Source organism: Meleagris gallopavo, chromosome 1 (assembly GCF_000146605.3).
Source record: "Meleagris gallopavo isolate NT-WF06-2002-E0010 breed Aviagen turkey brand Nicholas breeding stock chromosome 1, Turkey_5.1, whole genome shotgun sequence".
Taxonomy (NCBI): domain Eukaryota; kingdom Metazoa; phylum Chordata; class Aves; order Galliformes; family Phasianidae; genus Meleagris; species Meleagris gallopavo.
Window position 1 is genome coordinate 115610697 of NC_015011.2, and position 14732 is coordinate 115625428.

A 14732-nucleotide genomic window follows, 5' to 3' on the forward strand; every position below is an offset into this window, starting at 1 on the left:
ACTGAATGTGTACAAGTCTATGGGGCCGGAGGGCATGCATCCCAGGGTTCTGAAGGAGCTGGCTGAGGTGGTTGCCGAGCCGCTCTCCATCATATTTGAAAAGTCATGGCTGTCAGGTGAGGTCCCAGATATCTGGAGGAAGGGTCACGTCACTCCCATTTACAAGAAAGGGAGCAAAGAGGACCCGGGGAATTACAGGCTCGTGAATCTCACCTCTGTGCCTGGGAAGATTGTGGAACAGATCCTCCTGGATGACACACTTGATCACATGAGGAATGAGCATGTGATCCGAGACAGCCAGCATGGCTTCACCAGGGGAAGATCATGCTTAACCAATCTGGTGGCCTTCTATGATGGAATGATGGCGTTGCTGGACAAGGGAAAGGCGACCAATGTCATTTACCTGGACTTGAGCAAGGCCTTTGAAATGGTCCCCCACCACATCCTTATCAAATCCACATCCCTCCAAGTTGGAGATAGGTGGACTACACGATGGATAAGAAATCGGTTGAAAGGCCTCAGACAGAGGGTGGTCATCAATGGTTCTATGTCCAGGTGGAGGCCGGTAACGAGCGGTGTCCCCCAGGGGTCTGTCTTGGGACCGGTGCTCTTTAATATCTTTATCAATGACATCAGTGATGGAATCGAGTGCACCCTCAGCAAGTTTGCTGATGACACCAAGCTGAGTGGTGCGGTTGACACAGTGGAAGGAAGGGATGCCATTCAGAGGGACCTCAACAGGATTGAAAGGTGGGCCCAAGAGAACCTAATGATGTTCAATACAGCAAAGTACAAGGTTTTGCACTTGGGCCGGAGAAATCCCAGGCATCCATGCAGACTGGAAAGAGTGGTCCTTGAGAGCAGCCCTGCGGAGAAGGACTTGGGGGTCTTGATGGATGAAAAGCTTAACATGAGCCAGCAGTGTGCTCTTGCAGCTCGGAAAGCAAATGGTATCCTGGGCTCCATCAGAGGAGGGGTGGCCAGCAGGAACAGGGAGGTGATTGTCCCCCTCTACTCTGCTCTTGTGAGGCCCCATCTGGAGTACTGCATCCAAGTATGGAGCCTCCAGTAAAAGAAAGACAGAGAGCTGTTGGAGAGGGTCCAGAGGAGAGCCATGAAGATGATCAGGGGACTGGAGCACCTCCCCTACGAAGACAGGTTGAGGGAGCTGGGCTTGTTCAGCCTGGAGAAAAGAAGGCTGTGGGGTAACCTCATTGCAGCCTTTCAGTACCTAAAGGGAGCCTACAAACAGGAGGGGAGTCAACTCTTTGAAAGGGTTGATAACAGCAGGGCAAGGGAAATGGTTTTAATTTGAGGGAGGGAAGATTTAGGTTGGATATCAGGGGGAAGTTCTTTACAGAGAGAGTGGTGAGGTGCTGGAACAGGCTGCCCAGAGAGGTTGTGGATGCCCCGTCCCTGGAGGTGTTCAAGGCCAGATTGGATGGGACCCTGGGCATCCTGGTCTAGTATTAAATGGGGAGGTTGGTGGCCCTGCATGTGGTGGGGGATTGGAGATTCATGATCATTGAGATACCTTCCAACCGTGGCCATTCTGTGATTCTGTGAATAAAATCTCTGATGTGAAAGCCTGACGGTGGGTTTTGCTAGGGATTTACTGCAATCATGACATTTGTAGGTGCTACATGGCCACAAAGCAATGCAAATCTTTTTTCTTAGGGGGAATACTGATTCTTGAACTGTAACACAGCACTGAGTCATCAGGAAATACCAGGACCCACACACAGCATCATGGATTAAAATCTATCTGTCCCATATTTTAATGGGATTTCAAAATGGGAGTTGAAAATGCTGAAACATTGTAAACTGTTGAGATTATTCTGGCTTTGAGATATAACAACAGAATTATTACTATTTGGAGAAGTATAACGTACTACCCTACAATTTATAGGATTTTGATGGCCATATATAAACCCTTAACATGCTGTTAATATATAGTGATAGATGTTTGCTAAAGAAGATGAATTTTTCAGTAATTTTCTTTTTCAGTAAATTTCTTGATACATATAAAATCAGGAAGGATGAAAAGTCCAAAGAATTTGTATAGTGTAGAATGGCAGTGAAATACCGTTCATAGTGTTCTACCAGGAATAGAGTATTAGTATAAGTGGGAGACCTGCTCCTGTGTGATCACTTCAAATTTGTTCCATGTATTTTCACCTGCATATTTTGATATTAATCTCTTCTATGCTTTTAAGTTTATGTAGTGTTCATATAAAACAGGTATACTTAATGTATGCAGTATTTATTCTTCCCTGTATTTTGTACATAATTCAAATTTCTTGATCATTAATTACAGTTAATTAAAACATCTTTTGTTTTAATTATTATTTTTATTTTTACCTCCCAAACAGGATAATTCAACAGTTAGATGTGTTTTTTGGGACTTTAGTAAAAATGGTAAGTACTTGATATCACCCAAGATATCATGTTGCTTTAGATATGCTAACTCATATTAATAGTAGAAAGCTATGCTTTAATCAATTACAAGGCTGTTTTCTTTAACAGGTGGACATGGTGGCTGGTCATACGAAGGCTGCATTGTTAAAGAAAGTAGAGTAAATGAAACAGTCTGTTCATGCAACCACCTCACAAGCTTTGCAGTTTTGATGGTAGGTATTTCAAAAATTATTTATCTTGATTCAAGAAAATGTTAAAACATGCCTCATATTCAGGAAATGAGGATTCAGAAAACACATACAACTTATTAAATACTAATTCAGTTCTGTTCACTTCTTGCTTAGTACATAGAGCTATAAAATTAGTGATGTCCTTAGGCAGCTTGTTGAATGGAGGCCGTGAGTTCCATTAAAGTAAAAATTGCTTAAGTGCTTATTAAGCTGCAGCTCATACATTTAGGCTGTTGTATATTCTGTTTAAAAAAAAAAAGAAAAAAAGTTAGGATAAATCCAATATAAAATTGTTTTAATCAGACTTCCACAGTTGTATTGACATTTCTGTTTTCCAACAAACCTTTTACAAGATCCATGAAGAAAGTGGTTTGCTTTTTTTTTTTGTATGTGTTTTTCCATTTCACAAGTTTGCTCTCTGAAATCAACTTCTCTTTTCCTTTTAGAATTTGTATGGAAATACTCCTTTAAGTCCCACACAAGAATTGGTACTGACTTTTATATCGTATATAGGCTGTGGCCTGTCTGCAATTTTTCTTTCTATTACTCTTGTGACTTACATAGCTTTTGAGTAAGTATCTATTCAACTCAGCTCCCGTTATTCTTCAATTACAGTTGTCTTTAGTCTTCACAGCAAAGTCTTTTTCAGTAGTTATGGGTGCTCTCTCTATTAATAATGCACAAATTTGTCTTTGTTGGAACATTTTGCTAAGATGTTTGAGGTTTAACTGTTAAGTCCTCCACAATGTGTTTTGGAAATCCTCCTAGAATTTATTTGGCACCCGTTTGCTCTCTCGTTATCCCATGAATAATAAATACTTGGCTCTATCAAGGTTTTAGAAGCCTAGTCAAAAGCCTAATCTAGGTTAGCACTGAAGAACACTCATTTTGTATTTCGAAAGTAATGTAGCAAGAAGCCACCTAACATATAATGTTAAAAAAAAAAAAAAGTATTGATATCTAGGAAGCAAAGCTATTGTTTAAATTTGCGTAATCTTTCTATAACAGACTTTATTCATATAGACTGTTAATTTGGAAATGCGTTAAAACATTCTGTCCCATGTGTAAATTCAATGTAAGAATCATTATATATAAATGAAAATATATAAATGCATTTTTTTTCTTGGCATTTATGAACTAAAGAATACAAGAGGGAAAATAAGCCATGGATACAAAAACAATTGACAATTGTCATCTCACTAATTTGCTTTTTAGGAAAATCCGGAGAGACTATCCGTCTAAAATATTAATCCAGCTGTGTGCTGCACTACTTCTACTCAACCTAGTTTTCCTCCTTGACTCATGGATTGCATTGTATGACACACGAGGCCTATGCATTGCAGTTGCTGTATTTCTTCACTATTTTCTGTTGGTTTCCTTTACCTGGATGGGCCTAGAAGCTTTCCACATGTATCTTGCACTTGTGAAAGTCTTTAATACCTATGTACGGAAATACATTCTTAAGTTCTGCATTGTTGGTTGGGGTATGTATTGGTTTTACTTTCTGGATTCTAGATATATGTATCAACTCACCAAATATTTCTGCAAAGGTGATACAGTTTGGAAATGAAAGAGACACAGTTGCTATGTATTACTACTGTCAACTACAAAGTATTCATTATCAGTAAATCTAACTGTATGAATTCCAACTTTGAGGTAGTGAATTCCTCCCTAAGTGCAGGTGTTCTCAGCTTGCAATATGGAAAACTGAGGCTGCTGCAATTTAAATGAATAATGAATTTTCTTTTTGCAAATATAACAGAACCAAATTTGAATCATAGAATGGTTTGAGTTGGAAGAGGCCTTTAAAGGTCATCTATTCCAACTCGCCTGCAATGAACAGGGGCACCTACAGCTTGATCAGGGTGCTCAGAGCCACATTCCAGCCTGATCCTGAATGTCTTCAAGGACAGGCATCTACCATCCACCCTTATCATTTAAAAAACAACAACAACAACAACAAAAAACCTTATATTCAGTCTAAATTTCCCCCTTATAGTTTGAAATGATTTCCCCTTGTCCTATCGCAATAGATTTTGGTAAAGAGTCTGTCCCCTTCAAAATGGCTTATTTCCATTAGCTAGACTGATGGCATCATTTCTGTTTTCAAAATAAATGAAATTGAATATATACATTCCATTTCTGGAATAGCACTGTTACTAACAAAAAGTGGCAAGGCAGATGTAACTTGTTCAAGAATGAAGAGATTTGGGCCCTTGCTATCATCTTTGTCCACTTGAGTTAAACATTACTAAAGGCACTAAAATCAATAGAATTGTTTTCTTCAAATGGATATAAGAAATAAAATTGAGTGTATCTTATTAAATGCTTTAAATCAGTTTGACGTGTAACAGTATTTACTGCCTAAGTGAGAAAATTTGGAGCTAGCTGCAGAGAGGATCTCTGGTCTCTTTCCAAGTTGTGTTCTTGAGCACAGCTTGAATGCCCCGTTTAGTTTCAAGTTATAATATTGTATTTGTCAAGATTTTCACTTATGTGTTTGGTCTAATCTTTTAGGGTTACCAGCAGTAATTGTGGCTATTGTATTAGCAGTATCACCAGATAATTATGGACTTATATCCACTGGGAGAGTTTCAAAAACTAGACCTGATGAATTGTAAGTTAAATAAAAGGAGGTGCTTGCTTTCTTTTTTTAGGGGGAGGGGAGAGGGTGGGATCTCCTACTAAATTGCTTTTCTTTAAAGGTTGGGGAGGGAAGGAAGCAGGGAGAGAGCTTTGCAGTAGTATAGCTCTATAGTATTTTACGTGCTTTGTGGTAACTGCCTACATGAATGCACTTAGCTTTTGGTAAAACAAAAACAAAAGCAAACAAAAAACCCCACAACTTTTTACTAATGAAGCAAAAATGATTTGTAATTAAAACAAGATACAGCTTTATCTTGTATTTATTTCAATTTCTTTTTCTGTTGATGGTTGACAGACTTTATCTTTGTGTTTTAGCTGCTGGATTAAAAATAGAATTGTCTTCTATATTACTGCTGTGGGATACTTCTGTGTGATATTCCTGATCAATATCAGCATGTTCATTGTTGTGCTGATCCAGCTGTGTCGCATAAAAAAGAAAAAACAACTTGGTGCTCAGAGAAAGACAAGTATTCAAGACCTTCGGAGTGTTGCTGGCCTCACATTTTTGTTGGGAATTACTTGGGGATTTGCTTTCTTCACTGTAAATGAGGTTTTTACTTACCTCTTTACCATCTTCAACACTTTGCAAGGTAAGTTTATGCTTTTATGTGTCAGCTTACTGCCAACACTACAATGAGCAAAATATTTGAAAGATTTGAAAGTGGCACTTTTGTAATTCAGAAACAAAGTTGTAATCTGTTAAGTTCTTTAACAAGTTGATTAAATTAGATATTATGCTGCTTTACTGTAATTTTGTTACAGTAAGATATAGAAAGGCTGCCTACTAATTACATGTATAATATATTTATATCCATATTATAATTTAAATATATGCAAACCAGATACCATGGAAAGTGACAGTATGTCAAGAGATTAATTGTAAATACTCAGTTACTGTAAGTATTTAAAAAATAATACAATTAATGTATTGAAAATGGTATTATTTCCCAATTTACAACTAAGTCATGAGGGTGAGGTGTGACATTCATCAAAGGGCTATTAAGACGGGCAAGGCTGTGGTATCTAAAATATCTCCTCATAAGCATAGCCTTTAATAGATATGAAGGCATGCAGCTCTGCAGATGCTGGGATACTACTGGACATATCTAAAAGCAGATTTCAGAGGCTTCAAAAACTTCTGTATAAATATGAGGGTACCGTAGCTGCATGCTGTTATCTGAGTGTACCTAAATTTTCCTATAGTATTTTGAATCCAAATTTCTCTTTCAATGTACTTTAGATTACTGGTGAAATAATTTCTCAGAGAGACTAAAGCAATTCAAATTGCAGCTCTGTGTATACTAGTCCCCTACTTGGTGTGTCACAACCTAAATGGTTTTCTGGCCATAGAATAGAAATCATGACAGTAGGTTTGCAAGATTCCATAGTACATAAGGAACCAGAGGCATTTTTTCAAACAGTTGTTTACTTTAATACAGGGTACTGTAAATGACCACTACCAAGTGTGCTTATGATTAATAAAACAAATATATATTGAGCTATTACAAAAGTATTACCAGAAAGGTGTTTGTATGTGTATATACAAGTAGGTCAATCCAAAAGCAATGCCTCTGTTTCCATGGAAATAAAAGAGCACAAGAAATAGAACAGAGAATTCATTAGAGAAAATTCTCACCTACAAAACATTGTTTTGCAACATATATACATAACATAGTGGTGACATAGTATATGGTATATGGTGACGTATATACATAACATAGTGGTAGTCACTATGCACTTTTGTCAGTGATGAACAAGAGTAATGGAACATGGCTTGTCTTTCATGTTGCTGTTACTGCTGCTGAAAGGCACCACCCACCACTTCACTGTGGTGACAGCCATTGTTTGGTCTCTAAAAACATTCAGCAAATATCAGTGAATGCCAGTCAGTGCCATTTTTTCTGCATGGTGGAATTCAGTGACACACCTCTGCTTCATCAATGCTTCCATACACCATTGTGTCAGAATGCCCCTCTGCTGCCATCTGTCACACAGCAACAAAATATTATGGGATATTAGCAGGAAAGTTCAATTCCTACTGCCGTAGCACCAACATCTGCTTCTGATGTTATGGGCCAACATGATAAAATAGGAAGTATTACATTCAGAGGAGCACTCAAATGTTCGCTCCACCATTTGTAAGGGCTGCTACAATATATATATTTGATAGCACCAGCAAGTGAATTGAGAAAGATTTCTACTATAGGTTACTGCAAAACTGTCACTAGTAAAATAGCAAATATGTGTATGTATATGTATGCATGCATATATGTACGCACGTACATACACACAGAGAAGTTCAGTTGCAGATAGAAAACAAGTCATTTTTAATCACGTAAATCTTTAATCAAGACATAAGAGGATGTAGAACTCTACACTTGGAGCAGCTAATAGATACTTGTAATTTCTGTTTTTCATGTGAGTAGCCAATAGACCATGATATTTCCTACTTTTTCAGGCACAATTTTTCTTTTCCCAGACTACGTATACGCACATTTGGCTAATGCAGACAACAGCAGTTAATGATTTCAATCTTTTCAGAGAGTTTCCCCTTTGTTCAGAGTATTTTTCACCTTTGTGGATAAGTTGCAATTATAGTTCCTTGTTTTTGCCCTTATTTTTAGTATCTTCAAGATGTCTCTGGTTCTTAGGTAGCACTTCAGAGAGACTGGCTGCAGTTCTCAGAGATGCTTCTGGTTCACATGCCTGATTTAGTAGTTCTCAAGCTAGCAGAAATCTCCTTCTGTCAGTATTTTAGCAATCATTTTTTATTGCTATTTTTTCAATTCTAGACAGATTGCATTTATAGCTGCTCTCATCAATATGTTGATTTTTGAGTACCACAATTTGGTAAATTTATACCAGTGTTTCAGAACTGTATTCGGAAGTGGTATAGAACTGTCTCAGCATAGAATCATCTCATTATATTCAAATATTCATTCTGAAAGCCAAAGATAAGATATTTAAGCTACCAAAGATGTGAGTAATCTCTCCTAGTGAGATTTGACATGCTTAACTGTCTTTAGAAACAGCACGAACATAACATACGTGAAACTTCGTGCTAGTCTCAGTAGTTAGTTCTCTTTCATGTTCTTTTTCATTCTTTATAAGCTTAACACTTATGTTCTTAGGGACATGCTGCAGCTGGAAAATCGTGCAAAGACCATGTTCCTTTCTTAAAACAGGGGACAGGTTCTTCTAAGCAGGGAGATTTGTGTCCCACAGTGTGTTATTAAAAGTGAATGTAAAGCAGGTAAAGTCTGTGATGTGATGCTGATAAGAGACAGGGTGAGCCCCATCCCTTATAGAAAATATTACGATTTAAAGTTGTTGTAAAGGGGAAACCATTTATCTAATATTTTAGGTATGCAACGTTTCCTTTGTACAAATACTCTAAGTGACATATCAATGGCTTTGCGACCTATTAATAACTCCTTCAATTTTTGGAAAGGTCAGTAATGATGCTCCAAGAGTTGGCATTCCAAGTAATAAATCTATAAGCATTACTGGTTTGATTATGGTTAACAGATGAAACAGTATCATACCAGGTAATGAGAACTGCATACCCTCCCAGTGTCATATCACACTTTCTGTTTGACATTGCTTTGAATTATTTTCCAAAATTGCAAAGTAAACTTCAGGATCCACAGAACTTTTCCCTTCATATTTGAAAGGAGAAACTTTATTCACTTTGTGGACTTGGTTTGTTCTTCTTGCATTTTTGTATACATGATTCCTTCCATCTGTGTTCAGTAGAATAGTACTTCTCAGTGTTCAGAGTTATTCATTTTTTCACTAAAGAAAATTTTTGATTAGAAACTAAAAAGAAATGAAAGAAAACAAAATGTTGTTTATCATAGATGTCATTGTTTTGCAGGGTTCTTCATTTTCATCTTCTATTGTGTAACAAAGGAGAATGTCCGTAAGCAGTGGAGAAGATATCTGTGTTGTGGAAAATTCAGGCTAGCTGAAAACTCTGGTAAGCATGAAAATGTTTTTGTTGTTCTTTTCTTCCTTCTTCCAAAGAATTTATACCCAAAGTTCCTTAATAATATGCTTTTTTATTAAATTCAATAAACTATTTTGTTCTAGTTGCAGACATGATTTATTTCCCAAAGTATAAAAAACCTCTGAAATTATACTCTTTAAAGATAGCAGTTAATGCAGTTCTTGCATTAAGTTGTTAACTGCAGCTGGTCTCTTCTGCTGCAGTTTATGGGCATGTCTTTAAAGAAGACTTCTGATCATGATTAGAAGTTTTAAGATTTGTTCCAGTTTGAGTCAATTGTAGTTTTGCCAGCAACTTCAGAAAAACACAAGATAAAGAAGACTTTAAACAAAAAGAAAAAAAAAGTAGAAATAGGTTTGATTATTCAGTAGTAGATTATTCAGTAGATTTTGTTATTCAGTAGTTGACTTCTCATAAAGCTGTATGCTTTTCAATCGTTTCTTTAGTTGCTGGAAAATTCTAATCTGGTACACAGCCATAAAATGAAGACAGCCTGTTGCTTTAAGAAGGGATTAAACAGAAAAAAACAAACTAGATACAAATAATTGTAAACATCAAGAGTTATGATATTCTTTGCAGAATATTGTTCTGTTTAAAAAACTATATTAATGCTTCAATGAGTTACACAATTTTCTCTATTATCTATCTGTTGTAGACTGGAGCAGAACTGCTACTAATGGTTTAAAGAAGCAGACTGTAAACCAAGGGGTATCCAGTTCTTCCAATTCTTTGCAGTCAAACAGTAACTCCACTAATTCTACGACAGTGCTAATGAATAATGATTATTCAGTGCATGCAAATGGGAATGGTAGGTATCATTGCAATGCTATGCTCTTTCCTGCTAATTAAGTAAATTGCTGACCAATTTTTGGATGTTAGGGGAAAGTTCTTTACAGAGAAAGTGGTGAGGTGCTGGAACAGACTGCCCAGAGAGGCTGTCGATGCCCCATCCCTCGAGGTGCTCAAGACCAGGCTGGATGCAGCCTTAGGCAACCTGGTCTAGTACCATCAGATGTGGAGATTGATGGCTCTGTGTGCAGCAAGGGGATTGGAAATTGGGTTGGAATGGACCCCAAAGATCAAACTATTCTATGATTCTAGGAATTATTATTCCTATTAATCATAATAATATAATATAGGTTCAATAATAATATAAGGTCAAAATATTTCAGATTTCCTCACAAATAATATCACATCTGGTTTAGGAGATGGTACACAAAGGTTTAAAGTATCCATATTATACTTAGTGGGATCTGTGATTTACATATCAGATGGTAGGTAATATTCATTAGTAAGGCTGTTATTTACCAAAAGCTGCTGTAAGCGCCTTTCTTGTCAGATGTACCAGGGAACATCAGATTTTTGGTTCCTGTAATCAACTCATCTTTCACTGCCTTGATGTTTCTCACCAGTGTTTTTCTCTTCCCAAAATCATAAATGGAAATTAGATTCTGCACTGACTGTTGTCTTCTCAGTAAATTTAACAGTAGCCAGTCATGGCGATGTTGGCTTGTGAAGTGATACAAATAGTAACACAAATAACAGTATTAAATGTGTTTTTTGATTAATTCTGTTATTTAAAACAGATTAGTTTAAATGTATTGCATTTGTGTCTGTGAACTCAATTTTCATGTTTAAAGATCCTTTCCCAGAAGAAATACTAGTTCCAGTTTGGGTTTTCCCATGTTGATATTTTATTCCATCTCATGATAGATGTGATATCAGGATGGTGGCACATCTCTTAAACTTACCTACTCTCTGAGAAAGAAAAAGAATAAAAAAAGGAAAAGAAAAAGAAGAAAGACCAACTGAAAGCATTTGTGCAAATATTTATAATAAAGAATCCTACTTCTCAGAAAAATTATCTACAGTGTGGTGCGTAGATGTAGGAAATTCTATCCAGTGAATTGAGCATTTGTGGAGGTGGTGTTCCAGTCCATTCAGAGGCTTCATTTGGGAGTGGTATTACATACGTTCACTGTAGGGACACAGAAATGTTTAACATTTTTCAGTCTAAATATGGCTTGCAAAAGTATTTGGACCAAGGTCGCATTCTGATTGTTCTCCAGAAATAAATGTTGCAAGTTGAATGCATTTTAAAGGGGGGAAAAAAAACCTGCCATGTTTACTCGAAGTTTATTTCATATCCATGGTAAAACTGAGGAACTTGAACTTAACTATAGTTAATGCAAAACTGGAGTTAGAAGTATTTTGCATCTTATCTAGTGATACTGATTCCAAGTCTAAGTCTACATTCTTAGAATTGTGACCTTCGTGGTTGAAAATGTGAAATCTTTTTGTGTGTACAATATATTAAGGTCTCCCAGATCTTTTTACTTGTCTCACACAGAGTGAATATATACAGAATGCATACAGAGAAATCCTCATCTTGAATTTATTGCAGAGATAAAATGAGATAGCATGAGCTCCCTATACTCACTGGAAAAGTACCCGAGACTTCTGATTCTGACCTCCTCTGAAAGGGGATGCACTTTTTGTTTCTACAGGCCATCTTTCTGGTGAGAAGAATGGTGTTTCTTTCAGCGTGCAGAATGGTGATGTGTGTCTTCAGGACTTTTCAGGCAAACAACTTGTGTTTCAAGAAAAGGATGACACTGGCAGCCAAAATAGCCGTATCTCACTTAGAAGGACTTCAAAGAGGGGAAGCTTACCTTCTGCTGAGAAAATGTGATTTCCTTTTGAACAGAACATTGTTTTACAGTATGAAGTAGAGATTTACTTCAACAGTTTTACATAATGTGAGAAGACCAAAGACTGATTTTATTTAATATATTGTCTTGAAACTTCCAGACAGCCATGTAATGGCTTGACAAAGACAATTATTAATTGGAAAAAAAATGGGGAGGAAGCTCCTGTTCCGACAAGGTATTTCGGATGTCGAATTACAGCTGGCACATTTCTATTTTGGTTCTTCATTAGAGATTTTTGAGGATTTTTACGCTTAAAGGAAAGTTTTGTTTAGACTTTTTTCAGTACAACTAAGTATCTGGATATAATGCATAGTAGTATTGTATAAATGTAGCAAATTACAACTTGTGTGTTAACTTTAAAAGCGTTAGCTATACTGTCTTCAACTTTTTTATGTTAGAGTTGCAGATTAGTGCTGTACATAAGGAGGAGAATGCCAGCCTTTAAATATCTTAGTGATAGTTTTATATTTATTTCTTGTAATATAAATTTAAATATCCTTTTGTATAGAAAATAATTGATATTTTGTTTTTTATTGTACTTTGCATTTGTCTTTAATTGAAATAATTAACAGAATGATACAGAAGTTAATGTGTTCAGTTAGTGAAATCACTTACTGTGGTTTGCCAGAGACAGAACTGTATATGTGAACACCATTATTTTTTAACCCTTAGTGTCCTCTTTCCCTGCAACACAGAGAGGTAGAGAAACTGGGTCATCAAAGTAGAGCACTAAGAATGAGGGAGTGATGAATAAAACCTGTAAGTTATTAAATGTAGCTAAGTTATCTTAGTAGCTGGACTAAGTTGGTGGGAGCTTTTGCCATTGATATCTCCAGGTTCAATATTTTATCTTGAGTTCCACATATTCAACACACTGCCATTTCTCATCTGCAGTGATTTTAAAAAGAAAGTGTTTTTTTTTTTTCCCCCAATAAAAAAAATACAGAAAATAATGCTAACTGTTATATTTAGTAGCCTAGTAAATTGTTTGTTTTGTTGTGTGGCTGTTTTTAAGGGGCAGCTCTTGGGCAGTTACAATCTATTTCTGCTTGCATTTTGGTCCTTCTTTGGCAAGCCAAATTCTGAGGCCCCACCTCAGTTGCTTCCTGAATCATCATTTAATTTCCTCTGTGATATTTCTCTGAAAAAGGTGGATTTTTGGCTCCTCATACGCAACAGTTGGAAGAAAATAGAGCCCATACAACACTGTGAAGATTTCTGAACAGTGTGAGCACAGGTTCTCAGACAAGAGTGCAGCTGTGACTTTTTTTTGCTCCATGGGTTTTTGTGGAAGTGTTGAATACTGCCAGAGCAAAAGCCAGTGCCACACTGCAGAGTGCCAACCCTTGGAAAGGGGCTTTTTGAGGCAGATGCACAGTAGGTGGGACAAAGAGTTGCGCTTTCCCACAGGACTCAGTAAGGATCTCTGGAAACACTCTTCAACAAAATACATTGGTGAAACACCTTTCTGGGGCTCTGGCGTGGTTGTTGAACCTCCAAATTACTAAACACTCATGAGGTTCTAAATGCAGTGCCTGGATTCTTTTGGTCACCTATGTCTGAGACTATGCTATACAGAATATGCCTTTAAAGTGAGAATTCAAAGCATTTGTTGTGTTTATCCACAAGGTTTTAACTGCATGTTAATAAAAGAAGGTACTGGAATGCTAGCAGCTAGAGTGCTTTTATGTGAATGCTTTAACTGTCGGTGAATTGCCTTTGCACTGTTTCTTGTAAATTTATTTAATGTTCTTGTATTTATATTTTCAACTGTAAAAAAAGACCAATAAATTTACAGCAAGTAAACACAAAATATATAAATTCTGTCTTTTAGCTAAATGTGTCCTTATACTGGATTGTATTATGGTTCTTGAAATGAGCCGGAGTATGTCACCTCATGAAGAAAGTGCTGACATGGCCCTTACTTTTTTGTGTCTGTATCATATTTCACCTTTCATGGCTCAAACAGATCTATCTTTGGCAGAGAAAAGGTCTGACATAAGTCTGTCCAGTCAGTGCTTGTTCCTCCAGTCTGCTGAAACTCTTCCATAAGAATGCCATGAGTAAAAGAATCATAGAATCACTAAGGTGGGAAAAGATCTCTAAGATCAGGTAGTCCAACTATCAACCCATCCCTATTACACCCACTGACCACGTTCCTCAGTGCCACATCCACAGGGTTCTTGAACACATCCAGGGACAGTGACACCACTCCCTCCCCGGGCAGCCTGTGCCACTGCCTCACCACTCTTTCTGAGAAGAAATCTGTATTAATATCCAACCCAAACTGCCCCTGGCACAATTTGAGGCCATTCCCTCTTGTCCTATTGCTGTTACCTGGGAGAAGAGGCCAACCCCCACCTCACCACAACCTCCTTTCAGGCAGTTGTAAAGAGAGATAAGGTCTCCCCTGAGCCTCTTCCAAGACATGGCTGAATTTGGCTTTAGCAATTCTGTACTAAAAAGTATATTCTACAGTCACAGCTTGGAATCTTCATTTGTTTCTATTTTTGCAACACAACTTACGCCATGATTATTTTAATCATTCCTATTTGATTTATTCCTAGGCACGGGAATTTCATTTTACTTTGCCATACGCGTACTGTAGTAAAGTTTCACGCTCACGGCATCCTGTTGGTGTAGCCCAGTGAATACCATCAATAAAGGCGTTGAAAAACCATTTGCACGCCAGGGGGCGTGGGGATCGAACAGCTGCCT

At 37.2% G+C, this 14732-nt stretch overlaps 1 protein-coding gene across 1 annotated transcript in view; it reads left to right on the forward strand.

The window, feature by feature from the left end:
- The window catches only part of ADGRG2 (adhesion G protein-coupled receptor G2), a 44098-nt gene extending 31143 nt beyond the window's left edge, over positions 1-12955 (forward strand). Inside the window, 9 exon segments of the mRNA XM_031557238.1 lie at positions 2373-2418; positions 2527-2630; positions 3095-3219; positions 3864-4132; positions 5166-5265; positions 5610-5884; positions 9172-9273; positions 9959-10111; positions 11811-12955. Coding sequence (XP_031413098.1) covers positions 2373-2418; positions 2527-2630; positions 3095-3219; positions 3864-4132; positions 5166-5265; positions 5610-5884; positions 9172-9273; positions 9959-10111; positions 11811-11995 — 1359 coding nt within the window. The 3' untranslated portion in view covers positions 11996-12955.
- Positions 12956-14732: the final 1777 nt, after the last annotated feature.